The sequence below is a fragment of the Muntiacus reevesi genome, chromosome 4 (genome assembly GCF_963930625.1).
Source record: "Muntiacus reevesi chromosome 4, mMunRee1.1, whole genome shotgun sequence".
Taxonomy (NCBI): Eukaryota; Metazoa; Chordata; class Mammalia; order Artiodactyla; family Cervidae; genus Muntiacus; species Muntiacus reevesi.
Window position 1 is genome coordinate 87,641,111 of NC_089252.1, and position 17,254 is coordinate 87,658,364.

General features: G+C 44.2%; 1 protein-coding gene across 1 annotated transcript in view; it reads right to left on the minus strand.

The window, feature by feature from the left end:
- GXYLT2 (glucoside xylosyltransferase 2) overlaps positions 1 to 13,069 on the minus strand; it is a 78,905-nt gene extending 65,836 nt beyond the window's left edge. The window contains exon 1 of the mRNA XM_065933281.1: positions 12,656 to 13,069. Coding sequence (XP_065789353.1) covers positions 12,656 to 12,930 — 275 coding nt within the window. The 5' untranslated portion in view covers positions 12,931 to 13,069. The remainder of the gene's footprint in view (positions 1 to 12,655) is intronic.
- Positions 13,070 to 17,254: the final 4,185 nt, after the last annotated feature.

A 17,254-nucleotide genomic window follows, 5' to 3' on the forward strand; every position in this document is an offset into this window, starting at 1 on the left:
TCAATTATTAATAATTCATATTTTGCTTGGATCACGACATGTGAAACATGGCTGTGTTCCTAAACAAAGTCTAGCTCGAAAGAACAATAGGTGTCAATGCCCAAAGGTGGTGACTTTGCATGTGTGTGTGTCTGCTTTTAGCCATCATTGTACACATACACACAGTTTATGATTAGGAAGTAGCAGAGTCAGGATTCAAACTCAAGACTTAAGAAGCCTTGCTTTTCATTATGATGCTATCTATGGGACCACACACAATGAGTCAGAAAAGAAGCCCCCTCTAGGCACATAAAGCCTTTATCTTTACTTCAAGCTCCTGATTCAGTGATCTGAAGGTGAACTGGATTTCAGCGCCCACTAGAGCCGCGCCAGGTGTGACTCCCATAGGATACCTGCACCATGTCTTCCTCTGTAATCTATCTACTCATCCTTTGTTGTGGCTCAGTCGTGTCCAATTCTTTGCGACCCCATGGACTGCAGCACACCAGGCTTCCCTGTCCTTCACCATCTCCCAGAACTTGCTCAAACTCACGTCCATTGAGTTGGTGATGCCATCCAACCATCTTGCCTTCTGTCATCCCCTTTTCCTCCTGCCTTCAGTCTTTCCCAGCATCAGGATCCATTCTAATAAGTCAGCTCTTCACAGCAGGTGGCCAAAGTATTGAAGATTCAGCTTCAGAATCAGTCCTTCCAATGAATATTCAGGATTGAATTCCTTTAGGTTTGACTCGGTGGATCTCCCTGCAGTCCAAGGGACTCTCAAGAGTCTTCTCCAACACCATAGTTCAAAAGTATCAATCCTTTGGCGCTCAACCTTCTTTATGGTCCAACTCTCACATCCATACATGACTACTGGAAAAACCATAGCTTTGACCATACAGACCTTTGTTGGCAAAGTAATGTCTCTGCTTTTTAATATGCTCTCTACATTCGCCACTTGTCCTTAGCTGAGGTTATACACAATTACATTCATAATTCTTCTCCTTCCAAAACTTTAGGACACCGCCTGGACTAATTCTCGTTTCAGTTTTCCCCCTTATGATTGTTCCTGACACACAGGGAAGTCTATTTCTCCATCTCCCTTTTCTTTTCAAATTAAGATGTTATTGAGATTTTAAAAATACGAACCAGCAGCGCTTGTTTGAAATAAATGTCTGGTGACATATGAGGGAGAAGAGTGTGGAATATATATTCCATGAATGGGCAGCTCTATCTCATTCCCCAAAAAAGAGCATGAAGGACCTACCAACCTAAAGGGAGGAAAAGTAGTCTCCCCAACTAATTTCCATCTTCTTATGCCTCAGGCCAATAAGGGATTTTTAATTTTTATGGCAATTAATATCTTTAAATTGTTTTATCAATATGTAAGTAATGCATATATTTAGCATAAAAAATGCAAAATATAGACAAGCAAAAGAGGGGGTACCCAATTTGATAACCTCTGTTAACATTTTGGTATACCACTTTCCAGGTAGTGCAATAATAAAGAATCCGCCTGCCAATGCAGGACGCGCAAGAGACACGGGTCCAATCCCTGGGTCAGGAAGATTCCCTGGAAGAGGAAATGGTGACCCACCCCAGTATTCTTGCCTAGAAAATTCCATGGACATAGGAGCCTGGCAGACTACAGTCCATGGGGTTGCAGAGAGTTGGACATGACTGAGAACACAGGCAGATACCACCTTCCAGAGATATAACCAATATATGTGGGTATGTGTTTATAAATATGTAGATATATAGAAGGCATTAAAAATGAGATGACTTTTATAATCTGTTTTTTCCCTTATAAATATCAACAATTTTCAAAGTTAAAAAAAGAGATTTAATTAAAGGTATCTTCTTCAAAGGGATTCTGGAAAGCAAGCAAACAGTTCAAATTTCAAGATTTGTTCTCAAATACAGGGTGGTTGTAAGCAAAGATCAAATCATGTCTGAAGCTAGTATATCTACTGGACTTTCAAGTTATGTGAACCAATAAATACCCTTCTCTGCTAAAGTTAAAAAAAAAAAAAAGCAATATAGATCTAGTTGCACATAGACCTGGCTTCAAATTCTAAGTCTGAGACTTGACTGTTCCATCTCTTGGGCCAACACTTTCACCATCTCTAATCCTCAGGTTTTCCATCTGTAAAATGGGCTTATTGATTCCAGTGGTTCTCTGCTTTTGTTTCTTACTAGCATCCATTTCCAGGTGTTTCTGCTAAGGACACCTCAGTTTTCTTTGGTGGGAACCTCAGTTCTCAGTCCATGAGGTTGGGATGGGCTGAAATATCCTCCCCCCCAGGTGTGGCCATTAGGGATTGGGTGCGCATGGGATCCAAGCCAGAGCAGTGGAGGCAGCCCCGGGACTCTTGCTGGATAAAGTCTTTTCCTTCAAGGTTACTAAAGGAGGAGGTCACAAGTTCAGATCTCTTGGAACTATCACCCAGAAAAAAACTGATCTACAAGTGTGGCCCATACAGAAGGAAGCAGAGCTAAAAAATAGAGGCAAGATGGTCAGATGGGCTTCCCGGATGGCTCAGTGGGTAAAGAATCTGCCTGCCATGCAGGAGACACAGGAAACATGGGTTCCATCCCTGGGTTGGGAAGATCCCCTGGAGCAGGAAATGGCAACCCACTCCAGTATTCTTGCCTGAAAAATTCCATGGACAGAGGAGCCTGGGCTACACTCCAAAGGGCCACAAAGAGTCAGACATGACTGAGTGACTAAACAAGCAAGACAAGACAGACATCCTGGATACATTTGTGACTGAAGCTTGATGTCCTTTGCAGTTTTACTTGATCTCACAGTTTTATGAACTAGTAAATCCCTTTTTATGATTAAGTGATAAGATATCCTAGCTGAGGAGCTAGGATTCCATCACTTCCAACTAAAAAGAGTATTACCTATCCAATATCGGTATCCATCTCTTAGATTGTTATGAAGATAAAATGAAATAATGTGGCAAAATGCTTTATATAGTACCTGGAATGTTTTAAGTCATCAATAAATATTTGTTATCATCATCACTATTATTAAATATTAACTTAGATGCATCAGAAGCCTTCATTTTTCTCCAAATCCTTTATACCCATGCCCAAAATGGGCAAGGCAGAGCAGCAAAAACTTCAGTGTCAATACTCAATTATTGCAAATCAGGTTTGAAGTGTTTGCACAGTTTTTAAACTTCTCAGACTTTACCAGCGAAGTCCATTACCCCATTTCTCCTGAGGGATGATATTTGATACTTGCGCACTAAGGCCTGTTACTTTGGAGCAGCGGTCAAACAACTGGCTCCTTGTAATTCCCACAAAATTGAGAGAAGAAAGCAGAGCAGGGGTTCAAGCCCAAGCAGAAACACAGGCTCCTGAAGAGCAGTGTCTGTGGACAAAATCCTGCATTTTGGTTCCTGAAGACACTGCCTAATTCCTGCAAACTCTTCACTTACCCTCTGCTTTTCTAAGCTCAGAAACAATAGCTTTTCTGCCCTTGAGCAGAAGTCAAAGCTATAGATGGCCAGACTGGGGTTCTCAAACTCTCCGGAAAAATCACCCAATTCTACCAGAGACAGGGAAAAGGGTCCTGTTCCATCTATTTCCCCAGCTTTTCCTAAGGACCAGGTCACTGGGTTAGGATAGCATTCGCTATACACAGAGGCTGTCTGCATTTCCTCAAGACACAACCCAGCGAAAAGCCTGCCTGAATCCACATCTTAGCTCTGGTTAACATTTGCTGAGAGCTTCTCGTGTTGCAGGTTCCGTGCCAGCATTTGACTCACATTGTTTCATTTCCTCCTTGAACTTAGGAGAAAGCCTAGATTTGCTGAGGAGCACTGACTCATTCAAAGCCACACAGCCAGTCAGCTGGATCTAGTTAGGGTTCAGTTTCTAAATAATAAAGCAACCAGGATGAGAACAGTACCCAAAACAGCATGTCACATGCTGACAGATCTCCATGAGCTGGGCCTGTGCTTGCTGCTTTATGTGCATTATTATTATTTTAGCTCTTTGGACCCCAGTTTTCTCTCATATAAAAGGAAATCGCATTTTAAATTATGTGTTCTCTATTGCCTCCTACTTATGGAAAGCTTGGACTCTAAATTTTATGGCTTTGAGTATGTACCAGAAGATGACAGTCTTCTGTGTTGCTAAAAGAGGTTGGGGGGAAGCGGGCATCTAAAGATCACCCTCAAACACACCGCAGCTGCTCTTGGCTGCCAAAATAGCACGGAATCCAAAGAAAGGCATCGAATCAAGAAACTCTTCTTTCTGGGGCAGTTTTCAAAATTTCAAGATATAAAATATATCAAGTGCTGGGGAAGTTCTAGAGAGGAACATGAATTCCATCTTCAAGTCTGCCACTTATTTTGTTTTTTGAAAAGGCATTTTAAGTGGTGATAAGAGGTGGTGCTGGTGGTAAAGAATCTGTCTGCCAATGCAGGGGATGAAAGAGATGCGTGCTCGATCCCTGGGTGGGGAAGATCCCCTGGAGTAGGAGATGGCAACCCACTCCAGTATTCTTGCCTGGAGAATTCCATGGACAGAAGAGCCTGGTGGACTATAGTCCATGGGACCGCAAAGAGTTGGACACGACTGAGCATACACACCCACAAGATAGATATAACAAAAAACTTTAGCTCTTATTTTCTCACCGTAAACTGTAACATGAAGAGAAGTATTTCCAAAGAAAACAAATCTGTCCTCAAATTTTCTTCCAAGGAATCTCTCTTGTGAGTTTCTGGGAGGATAAGTGTCAATATGGCCACTAGTTATGAAACTTTCTAAAGGTGCTAAAATCAGGTGCGACATATCTACATCAGTCAGAATTCTTCGGTGGTGAGTGACAGAAACTCAATTCATGGAAGTTAGGACAGGGACTAGGGCTTCCGAGGTGGCGCAGTGGGAAAGACTCTGCTTGCTATTGAAGGAGATGCAAGAGATCCGTTTTCGATCCCTGGGTTGGGAAGATCCCCTGGAGGAGGAAATGGCAACCCACTCCAGTATTCTTGCCTGGAGAATTGAGCCCAGCAGACTACAGTCCATGGGGTCACAGAGTCGGGCACCATGGACCAGAACAGCCAGCAGAGGGCAGAAGCCGGCCTTGGGAACTATGTCAGCACCCAGCCCACCCCACCCCAGTTGCTTGGCATTGCTTCCCAACCCTCCTTGTTATCCTGGGTCCATGAACTCTCCAGCTTTCTCCACGGCAGAGACAGAGCTGCCAGTCCCTGAGTTTCTAATTCCAGCCACTAGAAATACTTTTCCCTTATCCTGCCTCTCTGATCCCAATTTTTTAAATCCCCCACCCATCTAAGGCTCTAATTTGGCTTAGGAACTTATCCCGGAATCACCTGCTGCCTGGGACAAGGTCAAGGGCACGGGATGGCAGCTCCAGGGTGTAAGGGACCCTCATTTCCTGTGTGGCCCTGTAGCTGTTCCCTTTTTTCTTCATCAATAGCACTTAGGTTTTGATGTAAAGAACCATCCAGTTCCATTAAAAGGAGTTTAGGGACTTCGCTGGGAGTCCAGTGGTTAAGACTCTGCACCTCCAATGCAGGGTATGCAGGAATGACCCTGGTCAGGGAAGCAGGATACCACACATGGCATATCATGGCAGGGCGGGAGAGGATTTTGGTTGCAAATAATGGAAATCTCAGCTGCAGTATGGAACAGGAGGGTTCAAGCAGGGTCAGGCCTCCAGAGCTGTGGTTCTCGGGGTTGAGCAGTGTCCACAAGGATCCACAGTCTTCATCCTTCTCTACTGCCCAGAGTGATGACTTCAGTCAAGGCTGGTTTTCTGAGGATGGCAGTGACAATTGGGACTGTTAATTTTCTTGTTCATATCTAGAGGATAAAGTCTTTTGTTCACTAACATAAAATAAGTCCTTCTGGCTGATTAGGCCAGCTTGGGTCATGTAACCCCTGTAAGATCAGTAACTATTGCCAGAGAAATGAAATGATATCTTGGTCCTGGATATAAAAAGATTACACTATGGCATGGATGGGGATGTTATGGTAGGTTTAGATCATTGCCTGGAGGTACACCTCACTGTCAATCTGGGGGTGGGATGGGAAAATAGAGGCCAGGAGCCAACAACAACATCTATTACTTTATCTCCACTCCACAGTTCAGGCATATTTGGCCTCATCCCTAACTTAGGTGGTGAACCTCGCTTGGTTTACATTAATTAGCTGATCCCATCTCACCCCTCTATTCCTTTCCATTTCCTCATCCACACTGTAGGCATTTAAACCAAACAAAGCCAATAAGATGGGAGAAAACTTTCGCTGGTGCTTCTAGGTAATTAAAACACTCCCTCTCCCAGAGAATCAAGGAAAAGAGGTTAGAATGATCCATGTGGTAGTGGACTACAGTTGGAGACATTAAGAATAAATCCATGTTTAACTTACACAGAGATGGTAATACATGGAAAATTTTATAAGTACATGTACATACATAGGTTAGTACACACGTATATGTTTTGCTCTCTCAGTTGAGAGGGCTAAACGAAATGACACCCCAGTAGCAACAAACATACTGAGTATCCACATCTTGGCTTCTAATACCACTTTCCAATGAGAGAAATCAGGTCTCCTAGAAGAAATGACTGATTTTATGACTGAAGCAGGAAACACAGGAAGTGAGCCTGCAGCCTCTTATAGCGCCAGAAAGTAAGAAAGTGCCCAGAAAGACAAGAATGAAAACAAAAACCAAAGCCCAGGGATGGGAGTATGTCTAAAGGGCATAGCAGCCAACTGTAACAGCTACTAATGACTTGAACTGAAACAATTTCAACAACAAAATTAAGTCACGTTGCATTGTAACTCAGAGTATAAAATATCTAGGATGCTATACTGACTTATGACTGAATAAATTAATAAATGGGGGAGAAGAAACACAATAGCTCACACAAAAAAGACTTTCAAATAAATTATATACAGATATTCCATACTCCCTGGAGAAGGAAATGGCAATCCACTCCAGTATTCTTGCCTGGGGAATCCCATACAGAGGAACCTGGTGGGCTACAGTCCGTGGGGTCACAAAGACTTGGACATGACTGAGTGATTAAGCAGGCGGTCCATCCTCAGGGAGGGGGAACATGACTCCACACTCCTTACGTGGCCGTTGTGCAGTGTCTCCCTTCTAAAGAGTGCAGTATGGAGACCCGGAAAGAGTAAGTCGAGAATGGAGACAGCTGACAAACACCATCTCAGCCAGGTGACCGGTGCCAACATTAATTCACGTTGATAGTGTATACACTTGATATGGTGGGATGAAATGGTGCCATACCTCTATGGTTTTTCTCCTGATAATTCATAGCCCCAGAGTCAAACTGACTAAAATATCAGACACATTCCAATAGTGAAGCATCTTACAAAATACCCGACTAGTGCTCTTCAGAGCTCTCAAGGTCATCAACAAAGAAGGAAAGTCTGAGAAACTGCCACAGCCCAGAGGAGCTCAGAGAGATGTGACAACGGAATGTAACGTGATGTCATAGATAAAATCCTGGAACTGAAAAAGAGCCCTAAGTAAAAACTAGGGTAATCTAAATACCCCAAACATTAGTAATACCGTATTGATATTATTTGGTAAATTATAACAAATGTATCGTACCAGTGTAAGATTTTAATCAGAGAGGAAACTGGGTACAAGATATATGGGAACTCTCTGGACTACATACTCCCCAACTTTTCCACAAAAGTTGCTAAGTCGTGTCTGACTCTTGGACCCCCATGGACTATGGCCTGCCAGGCTCCTCTGTCCATGGACTTCTCCAGGCAAGAATACTGGAGTGGGTTGCCACTCCCTTCTCTAGGGAATCTTCCTGACCCAGGAGTCGAACCCAGGTCTGCATTGCAGGCAGATGAGTTACTGACTGAGCTATGAGGGAAGCCCTCTAAAAAAATTAAAACCTATTAAAAGAAAAATATTCCCTCTCTTGAAAAGATTTTACTATTAGAGATCCTCTCTAAAAGGTATAAGAATGCTTTGAATATTATTAAGTAATATGCAATTAATAATAGAAGCAAAGTCTTAGTATAGTGCTGGCATAAGGGGGGGTGCTGTGTTCATTCATTCATTCATTAGTTCACTCAACAAATATTTACTGAGTACCCACTGACAGCTCATCTCTGTTCTAGATGCCAGTTGTACATTGATTAACAAGACATGAAGTGTGCATGAAGGGGGAAGGAGCAAAGTAGTATCTTCATATAATAATGAGTGCTATTTAAAAAAAAAAAAGAGCAGGGAGGTAGAGGATGATGGGCAGGGTCCCAGCTGGGAAGACTCCTCTGAGGCAAAAACCTGAAAGCATAGACCTGAAAGAAATGAGGAAGCTAGTAGCCACACAAGGATAGGAGCAAAGAACATTTTGGCATAGGAAAAAGTAAGATTATTTCAGCAGCTGTATAGAAAATGGACTGTAGAGGGTGCTAGAGTGGACACCCCAAGTCAAAGAGAAGCTACTGTAGTGGTCCAGGCCAAACCATGGTGTTCAGGAGCTGGGTGGTAACCATGAAAGCAGTAGAAATGGTGGGACTGGGGTTATATTTTGAGATAAACCAAGAGGACTTTCTAAATGAATTCATGGAGAGGGTAAAAGAGGGGTCTCAGGGAGCAATCAACAAAAATGAATGTGAAAGTAGAATCTGCACTCACAGTGACCAAGTATCACAGATGGTCCTCAAGATCTGGAGATCGGTAATGTGCTCTGGGGTGACCAGTTAATGATAGGTTGGCCACAGGCCTGGCATTTTGCTGTATAACATAGTCCCTCGTTAGTGAGACCTTTATTCAGGCTTGAACCCTCTGAGAAGACTTCTCTCAGAGACCAAAGGGAACTGCAGGAAGTGCTGTGTCTTGATGAGCAAATATGCTCGCCTCCTCTCACTGGGGCAGCTGTGGAGGCTGCCAAATATGTACTGTGTTTTTGTGTTGTCATCCCTCTTTCAAATTCCACCTCCCATTGCACAATAAGTACCTGACTCAGGACACATGTGCAATAAACATCTGCTAAATGACTGTGGAATAAAATCACAGAGGGGCTTAGACAATCCCAAGTCTCCTTTAGAAGCCATATTTCTATGGCTTCTAGAGAAAACAGCACCATCCAGGCTAACGCAAAAGACAAAGAAGAGAAGTTCAGGAGAGGGTGGAGGCTGACTAATCCGCAGGAGTTCTAGGTTACAGCCAATAAATGAGAAACAGTGATTTTGCAAGACACAGCACAAAGGGCTAGGCAACAGTCCGTGCTGGGATTTTGCAGCTGAACTTGATGATCTCATCACAGGACGGTCAAATGGCAGAGCTGAAAGAGATCTTAGAAAATCTGTGGATCAACTCTCATTTGAACGATATAGAAATTAGGGTGAAATGGTTCCAATACAGAACCCGATCCTGTGGACTCCAGATGACAAATTCTTTTTCCTATCACACTGATGGGCAGTTATATTAAACTTCCTCTTCTGTAGGCAGGCTCAAAGCGTATTCAGAAGCAAGCTGGACAGACGGTCTTCTGAAATCAATTCTAATGTAAGGTTCTCATTTTAGGATTCAGTTGCATGAAAAAAAAAAATGATCCCTCTTGATAAACTTTTCCTCTTATCATTCAAAGAAAATAACACAGCCCATCATGGTTCCCTTTTTGACATGGCTGCCAGGAAGCTTAGAGCTAAATTGAACACTTAACCCTCACAACAATAGAGGCCTTAGTCTTAGACAAACAGTACTTATTTCCCACCTCCTCTTTATGACTTTTCATGTTTCATAAGTATTTCAATGGCCTTATTGTATATGTGTCAGTTACCGTTAGTCGTCTCAAATTTGTTTTGGAAGTCAGCCAGGTCTAAATCACCAAAAAAAAAAAAAACACAAAAAAACCCCCAAAATAGAAGGAAGATTTCATTTCTCTTGTGCCCTGGAACCGCTACTTAAGAGTGTGGTGTCTGTTTTCAGATTCCACCCTTGACCTAAAACTCAGACCTCACCTCCTGCCTTTATATTTATGGAAAGGGGAGCCCACCACAGGACAGATTGCATACAAATGACTACTTATAAAATTGTAGGGTCTGCCTGCTAACTTAGGCAAATCCCTGGAAACGTCTCTGAAATGAAAACAAGATGTGGAAGGAGAATGCCATGCTTGCTGAGCTGACGTGGCGGGGTTCACTTACACCAGGACCCTGCAGGGCGCAGCGCAGCCCTGGAAGGATGGTCAGCAGGTGGTGGACTGGGTCTCATCCAGCCCCACAATTTCTGCTGACTACTCCCCAGGCCCGAGACACCAGATCACGCATGTAGCCTTCATCTCTTCTGGATTCTAGCCACATCAGGAGATTAAAGCACTCATTTTCTGAAAACATGAGGCTTACTTTTCCCTCCCTAAAATGAAATTCCTCCTAAACCACAAAAATTTAACCCAGGCAGGATTAGGAAGGCAACAAAGGCGTCCATGCAAAGATCTTTCCCCCTGCTCCCTTACTGCTTCTGTCACCATTCCCATCCAGGTAGCAAGAGAAACCTTAAGAAGGCCCCAAAAATGTCAACTTTGCTACAAGACTTTCACATTGGAGCCTGAGACTTCCTGTGGCTTTTTTGTTTTTCATTCTTTCCTGACTTTCAAAATTTTGTTTTTTATTCTTATAGTGTTGGCCATGATTTCCATGATAATCTACAAGATACGTTCAGAAGAAAAATGACTTCAGGAGGTGCTGTTGCTCATGGAAATAGTCCTTCCTGAAAACATCCATTTGGATTCTGTTCGTGATCTCTTCTGAGTCAGAGCCAATTTGTTCAGATAGAGACAAGAAGATGCTGCCCCAGTGTTCCCAACACCTTGAAGGATGAAGACAGTTCCAAAAATCGGTCACATTTCTTTAGAAAAAAAATCTCGGGAAAATGATGAATGCAGGCAAGCCTCGTGTATGACATGTGGACTAGTGCTAAAGGGCTCAACCTGGACCCAGGCTGCTGGGATATTTAACCTCACCTTGGAAACAGACAGATTGCTAAACCTTGTGTAATATTTTACTCATCTGTAAAATGGGGATAATATTAGTGCTTGATTACTGCTTACTTAGAGCAGGCTTTCAAAGTTTGGTGTGCATCAGAAACTCTAAGAGGACGGCTTATTAAAACAGATTATTGACCTCATTCTCCTGATTTCTTACTCAGAGGGTCTAGGGGTGGGGTGGAAGAAGGGAAGGGTAAGACTGCATTTCTAACAAACCCCCAGGTAAAACTGGTGCTGCTGGTTCAAAGAGCACTCTGGGAGAACCACCGTCACAGGGTTATGGTACCGATGGTGTAATTAAGAAACATAACCTGCGTTAACAATGACTTTTAATGCACTGAGGTTAGCACTATGCCTCGTAATAAGTTAGCCGTGACAAATGGTGTCCAACCTTATTATCTTTCAAGTTGTCCCATCAACTTACAAATCACAGCAACCTTGTAGTTAAACTGTATTAGAATCCATTACAAGAAACCTTAGTACCTAGAAGGGAAAACCCTATTTAGTTCCTAACAGAAATATCCTTACAGAGCAAATACTTTCATAAGAGGTTATAAATGGTTCCAAGTACTCAAAAACAATTCTGTAGGTCATTGGGGGTTTTGCCCCTGAAACTCATCCCTACTCATCTGTACATCTCCTATCAGGCAGAAGAGAAACAAAAGCTGCCACAGCTACTTACTGAGGTCTCCTGACTTTTCTCTCATAGTAAAAACGTCAAACCAGATTTAGTCACTATGGTCAAAAAGAAGTCTTTCAGTCGTTTCAAGTCATTAGGGAGCCCAGCAAAGGTGGACGCGCAACTGGCAGTTAGAAACATCAACAGCCTCAAAAGGGTAAAGGAAACAGACGGTTACAAGCCAGGGGGATTGTTAAAAAGCTCTCTCCACAACAAAGGAAATGAACGCAAATTCCTAACCTGCAGGCGTTCCAGCAACCCTAAGGCCAAAGATAAAACGCTCTGATGAAAAGCTGTGGCGGGGTTAAGCTCTGTGTAGAGAAAGAGGATATCAAACAGAATGTTGAAGGCTAAGATGTTTTCCTTGCAGGACTCTTGACCATACAGGAGTCTGAAAAAGAAGGAATAATAAGGAGAGCCACACTGTCTTTGCCGTGCCACGCATCACTCCTTCCTGGGAGAACACTTCTTCTTAACACCCTCAGGTAGAGTGCCTCTTCTGTTCTAAGCACAGGGCAATTCGAGGTTCAATAAGAGACAGCCAGTACTTAGCAAAAATCTAACTTCTCCAATTCAATCAGATCTAAGTTTTTGGTTAAAAAAAAAATCTCCAGTGAAATATGAGCGTTAGATAAAGCATTCTTGCATCGCGATGGCTTTTGAGAAATTAAACAAAGGGCGCAAGTTTGGAAAAATGAAAATATACGCTTTTGCCCGGACAGTTGAGAATGTAACATGCCAATCATTTCCCCTGACACTTCCCTTTCCAAAAGGTACGTGATGACTAGCACTGCGCTGTTAACAGGATTCCAAGAAGACGATTTTTCATTTCTAGCAGGGAAAGACGTAAAAGTGGGCAGCCCGTAGGTGAACTTGGAGTTTGTCCCTCCAGCCCACAGCCTCCCTTGGCCTTGACACGGCTGGAGGGAGGGAGACACGGGTCCACGGATGGGATTCCGGGGCTGCCACGACTCACCTCGCCGACTTCTTCAGGCTCACGGCGCCCCGACGGCCGGCTCGGGGGCGCAGACGAGGAGGCCGGCGCCGACGAGCGCTCGGGCCGGCCCCCGGGAGGGCGCTCCAGCCGGGGAGGCGCGCGGGGGCCGGCGCGGGGCGGCGCGGCGGGGTGGACGCGGGGCGCGCGAGGGGCGCTGCTGGTGCGGCGCGGCCGGCGCGCAGGGACAGAAGCGCGAGCAGGAGCGCGGCCAGCGCGAGCAGGAGCAGCGCCGCCGCCTTGTTGCGGAGCTTCATGGTGCGGCGCGGCGGCGGCGGCCCCCGGGCGGCCGGGCCCCTCTGAGCATCGCGGCGCCCCGGGCGGCGGGGCGAGGGCAGCGGCGCGCGGCGGCCGCCTCCTCCGCCCGCCCGCCCGCCGGGGACTGGGGTCCCGGCGGCCGACGGGCGGGCGGGCGCGCGACGGAGGAGGAAGAGGAGGGAGGGGGAGAGGGGGAGGCGTGAGCCGGCCCGAGGAGGGGCAGCCCGCGCCTACCGTACTGTGTGGAGTAGCTGCCCGTCCGCCCACCCGCCGGCAGCTAGGCGCTCGGTCTTCTGGTCCGGCCGCCTCAAAGCCCCTTACTCCTTCATCCATCCATCCATCCACTGACCCATTCTCTCCCACTCCGTTCCATTCCCTCGTTTACCTCCTCATTTCACTCACTCACTTACTCTTCCATTCCATCCCCTGTTCATTGTATTCCCTCATTATCCCATGCATTCCCCCCGTCATTTATTTTTATCCAGCTGTCCACGCACTCGCGCAGCTATCCACAAGTCCGATCAGGCCGGGGCATCCCTGTCTGGCTTGGCCATTGTAAGGCCTGGCTGTACGATAACATGATTTCAGCTCCGTATAGTCTAAAGAAGTTACAGAGCGAATTTTAGAGTCTGGGTTTGAAATTTGCCTCTGCACCTCACTGGCTAAGTGATCTTGAGCAATTTGCACGGCTTTCTTGAGCCTTTATTTCCCTCCATGCAACCTGGGATTGTATTGCTGTTCTCCCCAGAGGTGTCTGTGGGCCTTACCTTAAACAAAGCATTCGAAGAAACTCACACGGTGCTTAGCTCACAATTGCTGCTCAATAAAACATGAGCACCAATTATGTGATAATTAGTACAGTAAAACAGAGCTTGTCCTATATACATAAACGCACGCTTTCTGACATACATTTGAGATAGAGTAATAAGTTCACAACCCGGTGGAGAAATGCATTCTCCTGAGACTTTAACAGCCAGAATTATCAGACCAAGTTTCTGGAAGTTTCTGACTCTTCTTCCAGGGCATCCCATCTTAAATCTGAACCATGAGGGCTCCTCCTCTTATTATTTATCGTGAACGGACAGTCAGTGTTCTATTAACTTTCTTTTCAGCTTGGCCATGGAACAAAGAATGCTAGTTAACGCACTGTCTCTGAGGTTCTACAAGATTCCATGTGGCCTTCTACATCACCTAAAATTCAATTATATTCCAAATGGTTCTCATATTAGCATTACATTTTAATTCTTTGAAATTCTATTGTACTTAAAGTTCTAGGAATGAGTCCATATAAACACCTGAAATCTCTGGTCAAGCAGGTACCTGGGAGATGGCAGGATGCAGGCTCAAGATGCAGGCAGATGTTGCAGGTGAGTGAGCACAAAAAATTCATTGATTCTCACCAAGGGTGAGGTGCTGTCTCAGTAAGATGCATTTTGGAATTGTGGAAAGGATGTTTGGGGTTGTCAATAACTGGCAGATTCTACTGGCACATGCTAGACCTCCTACAATGCTAGGACACTCCAGTAACACACAACAAATCATTCTGGGTTGGGACTTCTTTGGTGGCCCAGTGGTTAAGACTCTGTGCTTCCACTGCAGGGGGCATGGATTTGATCCCTGATCAGGGAACTAGATCCTACATGGCACAGCCAAGATCTGGTGCAGCCAAATAAATAAAATACCTTTAAAGAAAAAGAAATGTCTTGGGCCAACTGCCAACATGGTGATGCTGTGGAAAAACATTGGGTTAGGCTAAGGTCTGATGTTCAGGCCTTCTAAGTTCAGAAATGACCATTATTATGTTGGTATGTGACCAAGCGAAGCAAGAATTTCCAAACTCTATCTTGCCACCTCCTCTCTTCCTCAAGAAGAGACACGTGCAACAAGAATAAAATGAAGCCAAGTCACACATGACTAGCAGTTAAGGTTTTGGTCTCAAATACCAAAATAGAACTTGGGCCAGCTAGGTTTGAACAGAGGACCCTGATTTATTCAGTCTTGCTGGAACAAAGGAAAGGCCCGATTTACTTCCTTTCCCTGAGTTCAAATTCATGTTTTGGTTACTGCTCTGACATCTAATGTCATGGAAAAAGGGTTCCAGATACATTATCTAGGATTCACCCAATTTTTCGCTTGGATGTCTAATATACCAAATGCTTTTTTAATTTGTCTCTCTATCCCAGAAATTTGTTCTTTCCCTTGGAATTTTGGCATGTCTAGATACCCAGATGCTCAAGCCAGAAATTAGGTAGGAAGCAGTCTTGGTTTCTCTGTTTAGCTCACACTTGTATTAGTTATCTATTGTTGTATAACAAACCCCCAAATTTGGTGGCTTAAGATAATACACATACAGGGACTTCCCTGGTGCTCCAGTGGTTAAAACTCACCTTCCAATGCAGGGGATATGGGTTTGATCTCTGGTCAGGAAACTAAGATTCTACATACAACTGAGCTCTCGTGGTACAACTAAGCCCACATGCCTCAACTAAGACTAGGCAGCTGAATAAATAAATAATTTTTAAAAAATATTATATACATACAATCTCATGCTTTCTGTAGATAGGAAACCAGCAGAGTGTAGCTGGGATCTCTGCTTCACAGACTCTCAAAAGGCTGTAATTAAAGTGTTGGCCCAGGTGGGTGGTCTCCACTGAAGGCTCGACTGGGAAAGGATCTGCTTCTAACACTCACATGGCTGTTGAAAGGGGTGGTTTCTTTCAGAGCATTGTATTGAGAATTTCTGTTTTGATGACTCTTTGCCAGAGACTGCCCTCAGTGCCTTGCCAGGTGACTCTCTCTATCAGGGTAAGGACATCAGAAGAGCTAGAGAGAGAACACAGAAGTGATGGTCTTATTATCTATTTTAGGGAGTGACATTCTATTGCAATGCCATGTTCTTATTGGAAGCAAGGCATTAAACCCGTTACACACTTAAGTGGAGAGGGTTACACAAGGGCCTGAATACCAGGATTACTAGGAGCTGTTTTAGAAGTCTGCTTCCCTTACCTCCCATATCTGAGAGTCAGCAAGTTCTGTCAGTTCTACCTCCAAGGTGCAGTTGACATCTGTCCACTTTTCTCCTGAGTTGTCAGTAAGGATTGTTTGACAAGACCAAACCTTGCCCAGTTCCTCATGGGATTTCATTGTATTTCATATAAATTATTCCCACTCCACCCTTCACTACTTTAAATTGTATGATGTAGCTCTTTTGTGGCCTAGAAACCTCCTTGCTTTCCCCCATGCCTTCTTCCAATCCTTAAACCAGAATAATTTTTTAAAAACATATACTGAGTCCTGTTTCTCCTCTTGGGCTTCCCTGGTGACTCAGCTGGTAAAGAATCTGCCTGCAATGCAGGAGACCTGGGTTCGATCCCTGGGTTGGGAAGATCCCTTGGAGAAGGGAACAAATACCCACTCCAGTATTCTGGCCTGGAGAATTCCATGGACTGTATAGTCCATAGAGTTGCAAACAGACACACTTGAGTGACTTTCACTTTCACTTTCTCCTCTGCTTACAGCTCTTCAGGGCTGGCAACAAATTCTTAGATACAATGCCAAAGGCACAGTCCATGAAGGAAATTATTGATAAGCTAGATTTTATTATAACTAAAAACTTCTGTCCTGTGAAAGACAAATGCAAGAGAATTGGAAGATAATCTACAAACTGGAAGAAAAGATTTGCAAAAGACACATCTGACAAAGGACTGTTATTCAAAACATGCAAAGAGTTCTTAAAACTCAACAATAAGCAAAAAAAAACAACCTGATTTTAAAATGGGCTGAAAAAAAAATAAAAATAAAAATGGGCTGAAGACCTTAATGGACACTTCATCACAGGTGATATACAGATAGCAAGTAAACGAATGAAAATATGCTCCATATTCTGTCACTGCTGCTGCTGCTGCTAAGTCACTTCAGTCGTGTCCGACTCCGTGCGACCCCATGGACAGCAGCCCACCAGGCTCCTCTGTCCACAGGATTCTCCAAGCAAGAATACTGGAGTGGGTTATTCTGTCACTAGGGAAATGCAAATTAAAACAACAACAAGATACGACTACGCACCTATTAGAATGGCCAAAATCTGCACACTGACACAACCAAATGCTAACGGGGATATGGACGAACAGGGACACTCATGCACTTCTGGTGGGCATGCAGAATGATACAGCTTCTTTGGAAGACAGTTACAAAATTAAACTTACCCTTACCATACAATCCAGCAGTCGTGCTCGTTGGTATTTAGTCAACTTATGTCTGTTGACACTTGAGTGCAGGTTATTAGTAATCAGTAATAGTGCCTTTATTAGTAACTGTGAAAACTTA